At 35.8% G+C, this 19677-nt stretch overlaps 1 protein-coding gene across 3 annotated transcripts in view; it reads right to left on the reverse strand.

The window, feature by feature from the left end:
* The window catches only part of LOC128894409 (filamin-A), a 59898-nt gene that overhangs the window by 7790 nt on the left and 32431 nt on the right, over positions 1–19677 (reverse strand). The window contains exons 14-18 of one of the 3 annotated variants that reach the window (XM_054156124.1): positions 19147–19285; positions 12966–13158; positions 3431–3571; positions 2817–3119; positions 379–1434 (exon numbers count right to left, since the gene is read on the reverse strand). In XM_054156124.1, the coding sequence (XP_054012099.1) occupies positions 379–1434; positions 2817–3119; positions 3431–3571; positions 12966–13158; positions 19147–19285 (1832 nt within the window). Of the gene's footprint in view, positions 1–378; positions 1435–2816; positions 3120–3430; positions 3572–4461; positions 4653–12965; positions 13159–16195; positions 16353–19146; positions 19286–19677 lie in introns of those variants that run through there. The other 2 variants (XM_054156127.1, XM_054156125.1) reach the window with 2 other exon arrangements.

Consider the following 19677-nt stretch of genomic DNA (forward strand, 5'->3'; position numbering starts at 1 on the left):
TTACGAAATAATAGCCGGTGACATGAAGTCGCTTCTGTGTAAAATTGTCGGTCAACAATGTGTTAACATTCTCGACACGGTGTTCCAGAGAAGGAAGGGATGAAACCTGAAAGGGTGAAAAGTTTGAAGGCCCTCCAAATGGAGTTGGAAAAATGTCCTCCAAATACGACCAAGGTTTGCATGGATTCCTTATTTGAGGTCCAAACAAAAAGATTCTAAAGTCATTCCTCGAGAAGAGACTCGAAATACCTTAATCCTCAAAAATAGTCTTTCATCCCCCGCTCATCATAAACGTACCAACGAACTTTTCACGTTTCACGCTCCTCGAGACGGAACGGTAAATACTATATAAAAAATACAGACACGATGAAAACTTACCAGGTTCGGAAACGACGTAACTGACGTAGCAGCTACCATCCTTTCTATCCTTGAAGTCGATTTGAGCCTTGCTAGGTCCTTCGACCGAGACAGCCAGAGTTCCAGCTCCAGCTTCTCTGGTCCAGATGTTGAACTCGCACGGTTCACCTTGTTCTCCTCTCTCCAATCCTGTGCCGCCAGCGTGAACCCTATGCGCTCCTCCGTCTCTCAAAGGGCCAACGGTGAATTGGAACGGCGATCCAGGGATGTGAATCTCCTTGTAACGAACGGACACCGTGTGCACTCCGAGCTCTTTGGGCACGAACGCGACAGCGTACAGGCCATCCTCGACTTCCTTGATTTCCGCGTCCTCGGTCACGCCTCCGGGAGATGTAACAGTCGCGGCGAGATCGAAAGACGTGATCCCTGGCATTTTGAACGTCAATTTACATTGGCTGCCAACCTCCGTGATAGGCACAGCTTCTCTCTGCCTCTGGATCTTCTCCCTCTGCCGATTGCTACCCTCCCCGGTGACTTTGACGGTGAAGGGCGAGCCTTCCACGTGATGGTCGGCGAACTTCAAATTCATAATGTAGAAACCCGGTTCCGTAGGCTTGTAAGAAATATTTAGCGTGCCGTCCTCGTTATCTTTGCATTGAATCTCTGCTTTACTCGGCCCTTCCATCGACAACGATAGACCACCGAAACCGGCGTTCCTCGTGTCGATCGAGAAATTGTTCTCGACGTGAGTTTTACCTTCTTTCAAGCCCGCGCCGGATACTTTCACCTTTTTCGCGTCGCCAACTTCGCGATCAGTCACGTCAATTTTGAACGGTGAGTTTTGGATGTGCTTTCCCAGTTTCTTCACGGCGACGGTGTGCTCGCCAGCTTCTCTGGGGGTGAAAGACACGCACATGTTCCCGCTGGGTCGCATTTTTAAGAAACATGGCTCCTCGAGACCGCTCGGTGCTGTGATGGAGGCGTTCAGCGATCTTATGTCGGAATCGGTAACTTTGCCGGGCAACTGAACCTCGCTGGAGGAACCGACCGAGATTTGATTCCTCTTGCGGCCTTCGCCTGGAAAAAGACGACGAAAGAAATTTTAGAAGAGTCGACAGTGTTCATAATTCGGGATAGAACAGTTTAGCAGTTAATACGAAAGATGCGCGACATATTAGAGGTTTCGCTACAATTTAACACTAGAACTACTAATTTGACTCATCCACATTAGTACTTCTTTCTAAATTACTGAATTGTTGACAACGTTTTTGTTGTAATTCATGTTGAAAATTATTGGAATAGAGAATTAGGAACATGTAGGTATAATAGCACGTTGTGTTAAAAAAAAAAAAAAAAAAAAAAAAAAAAAAAAAAAAAAAAAAAAAAAATTAAAACATTATGGTCCACGATTCAACGGTATTTAACACTTTCGCTGCGGATGGCGCACATGTGCGTCCAACTGAAAATATATGGTTGCTTTTACTATTTTTCAATTTTCATTTTTTTTTGTTCGGAAATCATATTATATATAAAATAAGTTACCACAAATATATGTTATTTAAAATAATCATATTAGAACATTTGTAAGAAATTTTTCATTAAAAAGAATATTGCAGCTCCCAGCGAACGGCTAGTTATTTTCGTCCGCAGCGAAAGTGTTAAAAAGCTGAACAAAGTGGAAAGGAAGACCCTCATGGGCTGTAGCTGTTCTCTGTCGCAGCTACAGTACGGGTTTGGCGAACCCGAGGTACCCGAGCTTTTTTTTGAGTCAATAGGCTTACAAAGATTACTGGCATTTCTCAAAATTTAAAAAAAAAAATACTGGTTAACCCCAAGGTAACCACCTTGACCCACTTAAAAACCAAATGTTGGCCGTAGAAGAATGTTATTGTCAGTATGGCTAGATTTCACAGAAATTATAAAGTTCTGAATCTTGATGAAACCATCAGTGTTAAATATTATTGTGCTCAGTTTGATAGATAAACTCTGGCTTTGATTCAAGAACATCGAAGACTGATTACTCTAACAGGTGTTATTCAGCAGCTTGACAATGCAAGACATTATAACTTAAAAACCACTCTAAAAAAATGAGAGTTTGGTTGGAAAGTACTTTGTTCACAACCGTATTTTCATGATGCAGAAGCAGCGTCAAAGTTATGCAGATGTGCCCTATGTTCAAATAATATTAATTTATTTATTTTTCAAATGTGAAAACTAAATAAGTTAATTTTTGTTTTTAGAGTTATGAATATTAATTAATCTATGAATTGCGCATGCGTGTTACTACTTCTTAAAACTTCAATTTTCAGTTACTAATCAGATTGCAGAAAAATGAATTAAACGTTCCGCAAACAAATTTCTGAATTACATACGAATGAAATAATATACACGCGGATATTACGTAAATTAATTAAAAGTAACCATGCATGACGTGAATTATGATTGATTTATTGGTATACCTGTAATTTTAGCAACGTAAGGGCTACCCTTAATGTGTTTGTCGCCAAACTTGACGGTGATTTTGTATTCCCCAGGAGCAGTCGGTAGATAAGAAACTGAAACGGTTCCATCCTTGTTATCGTGGCATGAAATTTCAGCTTTGCTAGGTCCTTCGACTGCTAACGAAAGGCCACCCGCTTCTGCTCCTTTCGTGGAGATAGTAAAGTTTCCGGGCTCGCCGCATACGCCATATATCAGACCAGGTCCATACGCCGTGACATAACCACTTGCCAAAGAATCCACGTGAAATTTAAACGGTGAACCTAAATCAATAAAATTAATTCACATTTTATACGTTATACATACAATAACGATAAGAAAAAGATACTTTGCCCACTTTCGTCGAGACCGCGGATTATTTTACACCAATAAAACATAGTTTTTCGTTACTGATGACCTCCTATAATTGCGCACAATTTTTTGAATGTACAAGTTTGCAAACTTTTGTTTTGTCAGACGTGAACAAAGCAGACCCACTATCATTCGCATTTTCGTTTCGAGCGATCTCCGAACGATCTTCAAACACTTAGCACGTACACGGTGTAATTTAGAGCGATAAAAATATTGAACAAACCTTGAACGTGTTCACCGTTAAATTTCACGGAAATTTCATGCTGTCCTTCCTCTCTTGGATCGTATCTAACAGACACCGTGCCATCGCGATTATCTTCAATTACTGGTTTATCCACATTCCCGCTCGGCATCTTTACTTCAGCTGAAATAACAAAACACCGCAATTACACTTCGTAGCTTGCATTGACAAATATAAAGCGCGTGTTAAATGGAAAATTCTAATTACTAAGGTAAACATGTTCGTACAGAAAGCAAGTGTTTGCAGAATGTAACATTCCTAGTAAATGCAGTATATATTTATTGTTGGAAATATTACATAGATCAGATTACATCTGATTAGTAACTGAAAAACATTATTAACTTTTAAGGAATACGTCCATTTGTTGAAATTTAACATGTCTAACCTGATCGTTTGTTAGAAAATTTTCAGATAATTAGTAAATATGTGTTCGATAATCTCGACTACTTAAATAAAACAAAAACATTATTAAGTCCAGTTTGAAAATATAAACATTCTGTCGCTAACTCAAATGTTGTACAATTTACGAATAATTTAATTTATTAAATTTACATAATATTGGCGTTCATTTAAAACGTTCAATATCTTCTATAAAAGGTGTTACACTTTTTTCGTTAAAATGTTCAAAATTCCAAGATCACCTAAACATGTAAATTGTTCAGATTAAACTGCAGATAATCGTACTCTTATTTGGCTAATAATATTATAAAAACATAGCTACATAAAACGGCCCACAATACTCTAGAATTTGAATTTATTACGTAACAATAATAATACTCATTTAAAAGGAATCATTTTTATTTGATGATAGGCACAACAGTTCGTGGAACAATATATCTCATAATTATTTACGGGTAAATTAACTTTACAGATGTCTAAATTCCTACGATTACCGCACCCTTAGTAATCCAATGCGCCATCATTGTAATTAATATTTGAAATGTGCAACACAACGCGCATTAACGAGCAAGTGAACAGATAGCGATTAAGTATAACTTCCTAAACTTTGAAACCTTTTTTCGTTTGCACGTAGTAAAGACTCTGAAAAATTAATGGAGCGAAATCAAGTCCTGGCGGTGGTTCTTCATTCTCCGGATTGCCCTTGGCGTAACAAATCGGCCCACGCTCAGCGTAATCGTACTGACTGTACGGAATAGTCTTCAATCCGTATCTGTAGAAAGTCGACACCTCCTTCCATGTGGTTTCAATCTCCTCTTCCTCCCAAACCATTTCTAAAGGTACAACTCAGACTCAGTCGACTCACTGATATCGATAACGCTACGCGCTCCACGAACCAATCGGTGAACCTAATTCGATTTTTCGAAACTAATTTTCAACACCCCTCGGGAGTAAATATACGTGGCGTTCCAAAACTTTTCATTCAAAAACGAAAACGAGAAATCGATCCAATGAAAATACTCCGTTCGTTGATCCTGCGCGATTCGAGCTAAAGTGTCCAGTAATCGAAATATTCTAACGAAATATTCGTTACATTGATATTAATAGGAGCAGTAGTAACTCTTAATACGTGGAATTTTTTAAAAACTCGACAGTACTCGTTTAAAGATAAAGAATTTGAATGTTACTTCCACGGTGCACGGTTTATACGAAGTACAGCGTTTTAAATAATCCCTGCGGTGAGACAATTTTAAAGAAAATTGAACGCGTCGTGTTAAAAACTTATGAGAAATGGGATAAACACGCGACACGAATCAAGTGAGAAATTCATTTTTAACGTGCAGAACTTTGTAAGTTCCTCTCCCTTGGCAAATATACTTGCGCCCGTTTTGAAAACGCCGAACCTACGATAAGTTGAACCAAGAATAAAACTTTCATTTACGTAGATCGAAAGATTTAAGCTTGATTCCCAGAAATTCCGATGTTTTTACGGACTGGAAGAATTGAAGAAGAAATGTAGCATTATAAAGTATCCGTCAATCCGAAAATAACTTCCTTTGACAAGATGCGTCTCGACATAACACGTTTTCATCTTCTCGCTGGAGACACCTAAAAATCAGTGCTATATTTTTACGGATTAAGCTAAAATATTCTGATAAATATAAATGTTTTCGACGGACGTTCCTTGGTAAAGTGTCGCTAGAACTTATCAAAAATTGCACCTTAATAATGTCTAAACATTTATAGTAATTACTTTTTTTTTATATCATAAATATCTTTAGCAAGAGCAGAAAAATCTCTTGGGCAAATGTTAGACCACAAAATGCAGTGAGATTCTAAAATTACGCTTAAACTAATACTAGGCCACCGTTAATTAATGATCAACGTCCGATGTACGAGCTAACAACGTCGCGCTATCGTTTGGAGAATTTTTCAAAATAACATTGCGTCGACGTTGAACAAAGAAGAGCGAGCAAAAAATAGAAACGACTACGAACGATCAATAATGGAAAGATAAAGTATTTGAAAGAATAAAAGCAAATTATTTTGTTGCTAACACCACCGGCTAGACGATAGTAAGAAGCTTTTGTAAGCTTCGCACGATGAGAAACGATCGTATAATTATAACAAAGAATTTATACGCGGGCCATCGAAAATTCTTTCCCCTGACGTTGACGGGTTTATTCTTTTTATTCGTTAGTCGATAGTACTTTCAAGTGAAACAATATAGAAGACACTGACGACGGGAAGTAAAGGAGAAAACTCTGCTGCAAGATGGAGGCACTTCTCCAGACAATGAATTTTCGCGGTACACAGTCGAATTTATATAAAAAACCAAGATTAGTTAAATAAAACTGTTTACGTTCGAAGAAATTGAGATACGAGATTCCCAGGAGATCGTGGATCGGGCAATTTGAATGCGTGTTCGAAGAATGCCGCGCGAGAAGAGTCGAATAGAAACACCATGCACAGAGATATGTCGCTCATTCGTAAAACTTTGTATCGTTATTCTTCGGTAAGGATAAATCAGGCCTTTGTCCGTTGACGGACCTCGAAGGGAACGTTCTTTCTATAGACAGTGAACGTCAAAAGCACGGACCTAATTCGCGACAGGATAAAAAAACCGACCGAACGAGATACACCGTAAGAAACCCTCTGGATTTCTTCTCTTCTTAACGAATCGTCACAGGAGCAGAGTGGCTTCCAACACGAGAGGGCGTTTGCTAAGATTCCTCCAGCAGAATTGCGGCGTCAATTGACTTCTCGGGGGTACATCTCTGGCGCGACTGACGATGAAGCGAGCAGGAGAATTACTAGCGACTGAACCATGCCAGCCCGCCGAGACCTTTTTTTTCCAGAACATCTACCGCCAGACTTTATATTACGCAGGAGTCGCCTGGTGTCTAATAAATTTACCACCTCTATTACACTGACAACCGCGTACATATAATACAACGTCTCGCGTTGCGGTATAATTACGCGCACGCTTAAATCTAATGAACGGTTTCCCTCCAAGATGAACGAACCCCTGTTACACCTGCCGTGTCACAGGCTCGCGGCGGTATTATTGTCATTCGTTGACAATCCGAAATCCGTCAATTCTACCAGAGTCTTTTAATAGATTCCTTGATTAATCTTCGTTTCATTACGAGGTCGTTGTTGATGTAGGGTAAAGTGTCGGATATGGATATGATTTAAAAGAATTATAATTTGGCTCGTTCGCTGCGGTACTAAATTCTAAGAAAAATAGCGATAAATTAAAGAAGGCTAGAGATGATATTTAAAAAGTTTCATGTTGGAAAGAAATAGTTCTTCCTTTAACGTTGAATAATGTACGGATAATTTGTAACTGAACATGTGTGTTGGCTGGTGAATAATACATCATATTTCAGCACCGAAACCATGGAATATAGATTCGGAAGTTTAAGATATTTATACTTGTCCAGAAATTAATTTTGGTTGGTGCGTGTCGGTGGATGGGTACTTATACGGGCAGTGACAACCACGTGACAGATGGACGAAGTAATGTCAACAATCTAGAAAACTTTTCTTTTAATATTTCTATTTAATATATAGTATAAAATAGTCTATGCTTTCTCAAAAATTGATCGACGTTGCAGGTTTTCGAATTAGCATTTTGCTTTTTAAACATGTCCATTCCTTTTATCGCAGTTTCATTGACGCCTTAATCTCGTAATTAGCCTTGAATTGTATTTTAGTAATTGCTTAACAGTGAAATTATATTGAATATATTCGATGGGTTGTAAGTACTGTAATATTAGAAATACGATTGGTTCTTGGCAGTAGGTGTGTTAATAAATCCAAATTTAATGAGACGCAGAGATCTATCTGGCCGTGTCGTCTCTTATATTTTTAGTTCGAACATACGTTTAAGCCTGTTTCACACTATTCCGTACATCAATCGTTTTTTGCAACATTCCTCGATTAGTTTCACATAGAAGTGTTTATACTATTTTATTATTGTTATAGCTATTGTTTCGTTGAAAGAGCGATCTTTTAAAGGAATGTTTCGATGGGTTTAATTAGTGATTAATTAGTGATAGGGATAGGTTCATCGCAACAGGCGAACGGATAGTGTGAATTGAACTTTAAGACGGAGTTACACTATTCGTTAGTGGTGGAGAATAGTCTATCGATAGTATGAATTGTTTTTTTGTATTATTACTGATGGGACATTAATGCCTAAATGCCCTAAGTTTCAAATTTGGTACCGGACTCTTAAATCGAATTGTACACTTGGTTTGTTTTCAATATATGGCTGTACGTATGTCACCATTGCATAATGTTCTATTAAACAAAAGTTAAAAAAATAAACGTCGGCTGTCAAAATTGTTTAAATAATAAATAAATTGATATTTTTAACCGACTTCGAAAAGGAGGAGATTACTCAATTCGACATGTATATTTATTTATTTATTTTTTTTTAATTTAATTTGAAAAATCATGCTACTAAGGGTTAAATGAACTATTAATAAGATATATTTTGAAATGCAACACAAACTAAATGTAGAAACATAAGTAATGTTCGTTAGTATAGAGCCGAGACTTTTGCTGGATACTTATTCCCGTTGAGTAAATGAATATGTTTAGTTCAGATCGATGAAATGTAATTTTCAACAATTTCAAGTGAAATTCCATCTCTGTCAGTAGTAGAAAATAAAAATGAAAATGTCAATGTCTTGTTCATGATCGGTCGTGTATATCCAAAACAGACCTGTTCTCTATGTCACAATGATGTTGTACTATGTAAAACGCTTACACGAGATCAGATACGCGCGTTTCTATTGCAACAGTACCAACGTATTGTCGCGTGGATAAATCTGAAAGAAATAGTCTATCTGTCGTGATCGGAAAATAGTCGAAGACGACTAGAAGACGATAATAAGATGAATTCTCGCGAATTCTTACTTTGTGCCATTTCTCCCAGCTAACGCACGCGTTGAAAAAGAAAATAACAACTTCCGCTATGACACTTTCTCCCTCTTTCTTTTTCCTCCTCTCTGGATTTACCAAAGAGAAGTGGGACAGAGGAAGGATAATATTTGTATGTTTTAAAGAACCGAAAAATAAGATATACGTATTTTTTTATATTGGCCTGTTTTCATATTTAGGAGGTAAAACGACCCCCTAGAGTTTCAGCTGCAACAGGCTATTATTATAAACAAATTATTTTTTACAAAATTTAGGGCCAGATTTTATATGCAGACTGAAAACCATGAAACTTTTTCTTAAAAAGTTTTCTTCTGTCTATGATAGTTTCGGAGATAGCCTACTGCAGCTGAAACTTTAGGGATCGTTTCATCTCCTAAGTATGGAAACGGGCCAATATAAAAAGATACGTATATCTTATTTTTCGGTCCTTTAAAACATATCCAAAAATTTAAACAATCGAAAACGGACACCTAAAAAGCTTTCCTTGTAAGAGACACAAGTTTTTATATTTTATATTTCAGTTCCTCTATGTAGCTATCGATATAGTTTAGTTCTGCTTATAACTTCAATCTTTTATTAACTACATGGTTCTAATATATCCAAGAAAATCTACACTAAAAGCCAAAACGTTGATTAGAATGTACAAATGTACCTAGTTTTCGTTTATATTTCTGTTTCAATTAACGGTCTTATTAGTTTCGTGTTTCTATATCCAGGGAAATCTACACTAAAAGCCAAAACGTTGATTAGGACATGTATATGTATGTAGTTTTAGTTTGTATTTCTGTTTCAATTAAATACTCTTACTGTCAGATTAAAGGGGACGTGTACCGTCGAGTGACGTAACAGTAGAAACAGGGGCAAAACATAAGATCATTCGAGTGTACTAGAATTATAAACGTTTGGCACGGCTCGTCGTTGAAATGTAATTATTTTTAAGGTTTTAATCTGGCTCCATCATCGAGGTGCACAGTTGTATAAATCGTTATCATGTGCAAGGAATCCCGGAATTCTTAAGATAGAAAAGAGAGGAATTTGGCGCGTAATATCCTGGCTTCTATTCCGCTCACGTTGCTGTTTTCACTTTGCGCAGGAAGTCGTCGAGCAAGCAAATCAACTCACTCGTGCACATTAAACGCGTGCCAGAGGTAACACGAGAAGTTGAGCTCGCGTCTCTTGACTAATTACAAACAACCGAAACTCTAGGCGGGGTAACATTACTCACGCGAGTTATATCGATTAAATCGATGAAAGAATAAAAAGAATGGAAAACGCGACGTGTTCAAGTTATCGACGTAAAATGACCAATAGGAGACGATTAGGGTGTATTAGAAAATAAAGGAATGTTCAAAGTCGTGTCTTGTAACTAGCAGATGTTTATGCAAATTCGTGCTTTTATACGGAGGCAAAACAGAAATTTAAATCTTAAATTAAATTTTATTTTTTATATCTTATGTGTTCATGCATTTGAACTCTCCTTGTATACTTTTGGTTATTTGCACTTGTCATAAATGCATAAACATCCGCAGTCTACTTATAACCAACTCCATTCCTTCATAGAGCTGTGCAACTCTCAATTCTTGCCGAGCTAGATGAAACATTAAACTATGTCGAAATGTTGCAAGTAAATAAATAGAACTAACGGATATATTAGGTAGACTGGAAAGTAATGTCGTTTCTTTTACATTAAATTCAAACAAATTTTTAATAAATTTCTATTTTTAATCAATTATGAAATCGTCCACGTTAGCAGCAGCCTTTTGCCATCGGGTGGTGCAAAATTTTCAATGCCAGATTGATAAAAATCAATGAGCTGATGAGTGATAAACAAGTATTTAATATTGCAAAAACGACATTACTTTACAGTTCACCTAATATATGTGAGATAATACCAAGGTAAAAATCTGAATTCGATTATCATATTTGGTTATCACAAATACGGTAATAAATCGAGAAGAAAACTTTGGGTTTGTCTAATTGCTCTTCGTAAATAAATCAAATGGTCTCATTTTGTTTTGAGTTGGCCAATCGAAATAATCGGTAACACAAGCGAAATTACCTAACGTTAATTTTGTATTGCTATGATTATTATTAACAGATTGCGGATTTTATGCATTTATGATATAAATTAACGCAATTAGTACATGCTAAACATAACCAAAAGGTACGTGCGCTTATGCAAAACAAATTAACATTATTATTATGTTAATTGTAAAGTATATTCAACGACATACATCGTGTATATTTTATGTATGTTTTCTATATTGTTGTACCTCGTGAATGCATCAAATTCGCAGTCTAGTTATTACATTCCGTTAGTCTGGTATGCTTGGACATTTGTATCGACGCGAATTTAACGCGGATTTATAAAAAGCGAAAAAGAAAAAGAATTACGAGAACAGAGAGAAGATTGACTTCTTCCCCCGTTAGTAACATCCACGTCTGCGGTTTTCAGATTCAGGTTACGATTTTTGGGCCAATGACGAATCCGCACATCCGGAGCCACTTAATCATCCAATATTAATATCACCGCCCTGCTTCCGCCACACGGCCGTTTGCATGTCTCTCTTTCTCTTCCTTCATCCTTCCCACTGCCTCCGCCGCGCTTCCACTCTGATTATATTTTTGGTGTCATGGTGGAACCAGCAGCAAGACGATGAGTGCGGACCTGTCATACTTGTCGTTTCGTACATCCTGTCTACGTTGGAGTGTGCGAACCGTGAATGAGGAATAATTATCATGAAATTGCAACTTCGTTCGTATACAGGGTGAGCTGCACAAATTCCTGCGAACTGTTCTCTTCGGAAAACTATTTGCACGCAAACTTCCGTTCGGTCGTGGTACGTTTCTTGGAGGGTGCGATTTTGGAAAAGTAAGGCAACAAATGTTTTACTTGAATGGCGAAGACATGCATCATTTAGTGTGCGATATTCAATGGTGATTTGTAGACCGCGGATGTTTATGCAAAATTATATTATCGCAGATCCAGAAAAAGTATCGAAACATTAGTGAAAGTATGTCTTGTTTTTTAAACGGTATAATATGTATATTATTATTGATATATTATATATTGTTGCATTTGTACACGTTGTTATAGATTTGCCATAAATGCATAAACATTCGCACTCTAGTGATTTGTAATGTCTGAATATTTATTGTAATTGGAGATCCGTTTTTTTTTTTTTTTTTTTTAAGATTTAAGCGAACAGTTAACACTAAAACAAACGTAGTAAATATTTATCATAGATACAACTATGAAGGAGTAAACTAGTTTGTTGATTAAGTGACTTTAAGAAAGAAATTTGAAGTGTAGAGATGAAATTGAACGACTTGGCAGTTTTAGTATTAAAATAAACTAAAGAATCCCTAATTATTCGGTAATAACTTTGTTGCTAACGAGAATTAACTTTGTTGCCAACGAAAACGACATGGCGCCAATGTTGATCGCGTGGTCTCTCGCAAGGGTGGGAAGAATGCGTACCTATCGAATACAGGTGAAGGCAGGTCGGGAATCTCGATAAAGCACAAAGATCTATTTTTATTTTAGCAATCGCTCCGTTTGTATTTTGTTTCATTTCATTGTCTAGAAAATTTTGCACGACACTGTACGTATTTCAAGAATGTTGTCAAATTTTCAGAAATAAATCTCTAGAATTACTAAGAAACTTTCCGAGAGAAACGCGTACTTTTACCATTTTCCTGCAAAGTCCCTTACGTACAATGATGTAATCACAAATTCTTACAACTTCTACATTTGCCTGCACTTGTATGAAAATTGAAAATCTGTCTTTTCTTCGAATTTTCTATATTTTCGAGTATCCTTAATAATACCCAAGGGAACAAGGGAAAAAAACATGTATTTTCAGAAATTTTATTTCTTCATCTGTGTGTTTGTCTGTCCGAATGTTCGTAAGCCATAACTCGAAAACGGCTCCACGTATTTCGATAAAATTATATACACGTGTTGGCATCCTTCCAACTTACAATTAGAGAATAGGCTACTTTATGTCAGGCTTTGTTTTACTGTTTTTAATCGGCGAGCAAAAGCTAATTCGTGAAACATAGAAATAATGATTCGCCAAACATAGAAATTTCATCAATTTTATACATTATGTTAATGTATAATAATAATTGAATAATTGAAATTTTACTTATCTGTACTTACATGTTACGAGGCCACCTGGCAATGGTAAGGGGATGTTGTTCAGCCGGATAGCGTTAAAACTCTTCTTCGGTAGACCGGAACTTTCTTGTATACTTGTACTGTGCTGTTCGATTAGACGTTGTTCTTGTATCTGCCGTGACCGAACAGCGCTCTGGGTTTTGTGTGTACTTTGTTCTTGATACTTCTCTGAGGCCTGAAACATATAGCAGTGTTTCGTATTAAAAATAAAATATACGACACATTGGTTGCCACGTCACCCAGAAATAGAGTTTTCATTGAGAAACTAAAAGAATTCATTCCGAAGGTGAGGCGTTAGTAAAAATAAATCTGGATAGGATTCCTAAATTTGACGGGGAAAAGAAATTAAATACTACGACAAATGTTAAATTGTATGGTCTTGAATAATTTCGAGACAAAATTTTAACTTTGTACAAATTTTCACTAGTTTTTCACTTGGCAAACAACGTGTTAAATCGGATTGGTTAAATATCTCGCGAGAGGACAATCATGGGCAAAGCCATTAAAAAATATTTGTACAATGCTTATTTCGTTCGAATGGACAAATTATATGCTGTAAACAATTTTGGAATCTATGGCTGTGCAACGTTGTAAATAATCGATAGCTGATATGCAAAGTGATTACATCGCTATTTTAAATTCTCAAAGGAGGCTTAATACTACGTATATACTTTGAATATCTGAGTAATATTACCTAAATAGTAAGTTTTAATAGTACTTTTTTAAATACATTATTGTATCCTCCCCTGCTACTTTATTTACAACAAAATTCTTTACTCCATACAATTTGTCTCTTCGAATCATATAACTTTTGTTAAACATTTTTTCGAAAGCTTCATCTTCTCATGAGATATTTAACTATTCCGATTTAAACGAAATATTCTAACAGTACGTACGACCTATTTTACTGGAACAACAGCCATAAGTTAGAGACAAGAATCTAAATAAACAGGAAAATGATCAAGAGTATTCGTACTTAAAGATTAAATATATCTCTAGACATAATAATTTGGCATTTTTTTTTTAGACGAAATATCCATCGCTGTCGCAATGTTTACTGGACTTACGTTTTACTACTGGGGTATATATATATATATGTATACAGCCAACACGGTCACCGTAATAAAATATTCTATAAATAACTGAACAGTATTTTCGATTCTGAAACGAAATGCACTAAAAACTATTATTAATTTGCAAAATCAATTTGGAGAATAATATGTATAATGGTTATTTATCAATTTCAAAAGTTTATAACAAATCTATGAAAAAGTTGTACTTTGTAAATCTAAACATTCTATGCATTGATAGCAAATGCACGAGTATCGTGTAATGATTTTGAAGATTCATATATTTTATCTGTTTTTAACGAATTCACGAGAAACTTTATAACAAATACACGGAAATCTGTGTAAAAATTAAAAAATTTATAATTTGTGGAGGTTCAGAAGAAATGTATGAGAATGGTTAGAATAATCCAATAGAAAAGTATTAGAATAGTATTTAAACATCGTACAAATATTTGACAATTGAATAGCGTTCGAATGTGTTCCTGTCTGAATACTTTTTTCGTATCTTCGTTTTTTTTTTTTAATCCTTTTTCTTTCAAACATTGGCAAACATAAATAGCGAGATGTCGTCGATTAACGATCTGCAAATATCGACGATAAAAATCCCCGGCATACCTGAAACCGAGCGATGGTGTTCGTTACAGCTCATTACGATAGAATCTACGTATTTTGAAGCTGGTCACAAGCCAAATATGCTGCGTGTAAAGAATTTATTATGTAATCGCGACAGGATCATTGCAAAATTCGTATCACGTGAAAAATCCATCACCGAAAATCTCGTAAATAAATTTCGTTGACGCGCTTCTCAACCTCCTCGGATTAAGAAAATAACAGTATTCGTTCGATACGTTCGTACAAATGTACACGACACCGTTGAAAAATTGTTGTAACATTTCGCGAAAGTCGAACGTTCCTTTTAAACGTTTGCGTCCATGTTTTGTAAAGTTTTGGAGTCGCGCAGATATCATCATCAAGATTTATTACCAGCTAGATGCATTAAAACGTTTCAAAATCGCTTCGAATACAAAAGTTTTGAACAGCCACTTGAAGTTAAATGTTTCGGTGTTCACCTAAAATTTATCGCAGTTGTTAACATATATTGGAAACGAATGAAGAAACTGAAAACAGGCAAGGTCGGACAATGAATAATATATCCGGCAATGCATTGTAACAATAGGAAGCCAACATGTTTATCACACTTGAAGAAATGTTGAAATTTAGTTCGGGAAACAAGCTTTTGATACAAAGGTTTTCAAACTTACTTGGCGATCCTCTTGAGCAACATGATACCCTCCCGGAAATATTCGCAATTACTTTATTTCTTCAATTTTAGAACCAAAACTTTTGATTAATGGTCTAGAAGCTTTCTAAATTATACATTTTAAATTTATTGGTCACGGAGAGCATTAACTTCGATAATACAAGAAAATTGTATAATTATTTCTTTATCTCAACGGTTAAACGTTGTTACGCGATTGAAGTTGTTAAAGGCATAAAAATAAATGTTGCGTCATCGTTGTTACCTCCCTTAAGGATACATTCTAGAGTGAACTATCTACAAGAAGAGGCTTTTTTGGGAATAGAAAAAGAGAAAAACCGCAAATCGTACAATAATAAATGATTTTTGCTACTTAACAATACATATCTTACAAGATAAAAAATATTCTGAGAAAATCGCTCAGGAAACCAACGCTGCGAAAATTAAATGTCATAACGGTAACCATGATATCTCACGTCCTATTTGTCTGAAACAAAAGTATCAAATTTTTGTTCATCGTCTACTGGCTATGGTATCTACTAGAATAAACAATTTTAGTCAAAAGATACATTTTATGTTTTACATTATTAAATAAAAGAACTCATTTTTCCCATTGTCAATGTTTTCCAGTCATTATAGTAGACACCATCGTTACATGAATAGACGTTGAACAAAATTTGTTCCTTTTTTTCTTTCAGACAAGTGAATCCTGAGATATCAAGTTTTTTCTTACGTTTTAAGATACCTATCATTAAGTACAAAATCATTTATTATGCACGACTTATAGCTTTTCTTTTTTCAATTCCCAAAGTGGTTCCTCTCTTTTTAGACGTTCACAATCGAATGCATCGTTAAATGTCCGACTATCAATGCCGTATTCATACCTTAACTTGGGCGCTAGAGGGTTGGGCAGCGATACATGACAGCAGGAACCAGCTAGGACGGCGGCAGTCACGAAACTCGTGGTAACTGACGATAATTTCGGGCACAATGCTGAATTGGATGTTACGATAATAGCTGGCCAGCCCCCACTCGTCCACTTTACAAAAGATTTTTCGATGGCAACACGTTTTTGTACGATACTGTTAATCGATACGCCCAAAAAGTTCCCGATAATCGTGTTCCCCGCACTCGTTTACGTTTCTAATTCGAAGTAACCAACAATTAAAGCACACTTAAGATTTTGGAGTTGCTCAACACTAATTGGCTCCCCCGCGATAAAAAAAAAACATTGTTTATCCGTCATTGAAGCGATAGGTAATCCTCAAAATTGATTACTCGAGGTTTCTCTGGAGTCAGATTTTCTAACATTTCTAACTCTACGTTTTAGCGACGCGCGTTGAACACCGACTATTATTTTGTTGCACGGGAGACTGATGAAATATAGAGTCCGTTGCACGAAAATCGTGTTCTATAAAAAAAAAGGCGGTCGCGATATCTTTAGCGTATTGTAGGAATTCGCGTTGCAGGAACTCACGCTGCACGAGAGTTTGAAATACGGTAGTATTCCAATTTTTTTAAATTGTGTACCACGATACAAAGCGATGGGATATTCACCTCCCATTCGTTGGAATATTCGTTGGAAATTCGTATAAAATATGCTCAAGCGTGTTAAAGTATCCATTATTATTAGTCACACGTAACTTATAAGTAGCAATGTTGTAAAACAAAGTCGTTTTAATGTTTAATATATAACCTGTTTGAGACGCTCGGATGAATTATAAGGCGATTGTAATATATAGAACTTACATAGATGAAGAATCCAAACATTCAGACAATAAATCGCCGGGCAAAACATTACAAGAGAGCGATACAGCTCGTATATTTGCGTACTGTATGATACGAGCGATTTAATACGGTTGCCAACAAATTCAAATTACTGAGATTCTTGGATAATGATAGAGAAAAAAGAAACACGACTGTCTTTCAAATGCCGAGTGCGGTAGCTAAAGACGCTCTTGGGCACAATTTTGTCTAACATTTCGTTTGAGAATACGAGTTATGTTTCCATTACACAAGACAAATACGATGATCTATGTGAACAACTTGCAATATCAACTGTTAGAATAATACTAAAAAACATTATTCATTTTTATTTTGTCCTGATGTAGCTTATTTATTGATAAATTATTTCTTGCCAAGCTATACGGTACAAGGCATAAAAGAAGAAGTAGTCGCATAAAATTTACACAATTTGCATTAATTTAATGCTCGTCCATTGCCCTCCGCCTACTTCGAATGATTCTGCTTATAAATTTGGGAAAGCCTGACATACACTCGAAATAGTCTAAGGGGCCTCCACGGAGAACAAGATGCGTATTAGATTTCAATCTGGATCGTGCAATAGACTCGCACAAGCCTTTCCAGCTTGTCTTCTGTTATCAGCAGTGCTTAAACTGTTCTTTATTTTATGAAGATAGTTTAATATAATTATTACATGTAATCGGATGCACATAATACCACTGTATTGATTAGAAGGTATTTATGCATGCGATTAGTACGTAATAATCAGGAAAGAACGAGTGCCTTGTTATCGATATTTTATATTTTACAATTCTGTTATATCCATTTTTCGATTTCCCAATGTATCAAAAGTATATGGTATTCTATTATAGGCATATTTGATCAAAAAAGTTCATAACTATTATTTAGAAGGAATTAATATATAATATATACGCACGCATAAAATTCAAGATTGTTGATAAAACAAAAAAAAATTTTATTTGATAATATATTTATATACGTAATTGCATCATTTTATTCCTTTCGTGAAAGTAATTTGTGATAAAAGGTATACGTAAATTCCAAGACACGACTATATGTTTTTAATCAATGAGACGGAGATGAAACACTAGTTTTTAAAATTCTATCCACACTTACGTAAATGTAAAAGATGATTGTTGTTTAATATCTATTACTGAACGTATAAAGATTAAATAAAAGCGAGTATCCGTATACTGAGAACAATTTTAAACAAGTAGACATTTATATAGATTTTTTAATTTGTATTACAGTTATTCACATTTTATATAAAAATACGACAACGACATTCAGTTAATGAAGTAGGCATCCCAGTCTCCGAATTTGAATCTAATCGAAACGGTATGGGATGTTGAAAGATATTTGACAAAAGGTAAAAAATATTAATTAATTACATCGAGGGAGGCAGAGGCGCATCTCGCGCCAAGTTCATGCTCGGGTGGCGTGGCAGGCTGTGTATATTTACACGAAGCACTAGTCAAGTCGGGGTCAAATTATCGTACCTCTGCAATGCTTGCATGAATAGAATTCCAAGTAGGCTCAATCGATTGCTGAACCGTCAATTATATCAGAAACATGTCTTCAAGTTTTCCCTGAATGTCTTTCGAACAGAGATGCGGTGTATCAAAAAAGTATTTGTATAGTATAAAAGTTTTTTTTTTTTTTTTCTAAGATAATTGCATGTATAGAAATATTACACGGCGGATTCAAAAATGGCGAAACAAAATGTGAGAAATGACTCGATTTGAAAGTTGAAATTCAAGAGTTTTTGAGAACGTTAATTACTAATGTGAATTCAAACTTTAGAAATCACGGTAACGGTACGGTCTAAATTTATCAGTCCTGTTAATGTTCAGAAAATAATAGTGTTGCCAATAGCGTTGGCAGTTGGACTAGAACACCTTCAGTAGTTATGCCAGCAGTGCTGGTAGTTGGAAAGCAAAAAATTAACGAAAATGCACTCTTTTATTTTTGGTCAGAAAATAGGTATTTTGTTTTTGTATTCTTGTTACTTAAGGTCTTTAAAATATACCAAATACTGTTGCAAATAAAAAAAAAAAGCGTAAACACTTACCGTGAAAGTGTAAAATCCGTCTGGTATTGGTTGGCCACCAAATTTGATGCTAAGAGTGTAGTCACCAGCATCCGCAACTGTATAGTAAATGTTGACTGTGCCATCCCCGTTATCCTCGATGTCGATATCTACAACTTCACTGAACAGAAATATTAAACATATATATAAAAATATTCCTTACATCGTTATTACTAGGCTGCGAATTTTTATGCATTCATAGAATGCGCAGGAAACTACAAAGTGAACACAATATGCAATAATAGAAAAAAATATTGAAAGTAAAATTCATATTGTAATATTTCCAGAGTAAAATAAATTCCTAGAGGTGTGCAGGATCCAGGTCGGGACAGGAATTCCTTCCGGGATCGGGATGGAATCCCAAGAATTTCAGAATCCCGAATACATCCGGGATTCCCGTGAATCTCCGGGATCCCGAAACCATTCGGGATTCCCGAAAATTTCGAGATCCCGTAAATGTTCAGGATTCCCGGGAATTTCGAAATACCGTACATTCGGATTACTGAAATTTTC

Source organism: Hylaeus anthracinus, unplaced genomic scaffold (assembly GCF_026225885.1).
Source record: "Hylaeus anthracinus isolate JK02 unplaced genomic scaffold, UHH_iyHylAnth1.0_haploid 3, whole genome shotgun sequence".
Classification (NCBI taxonomy): Eukaryota; Metazoa; Arthropoda; class Insecta; order Hymenoptera; family Colletidae; genus Hylaeus; species Hylaeus anthracinus.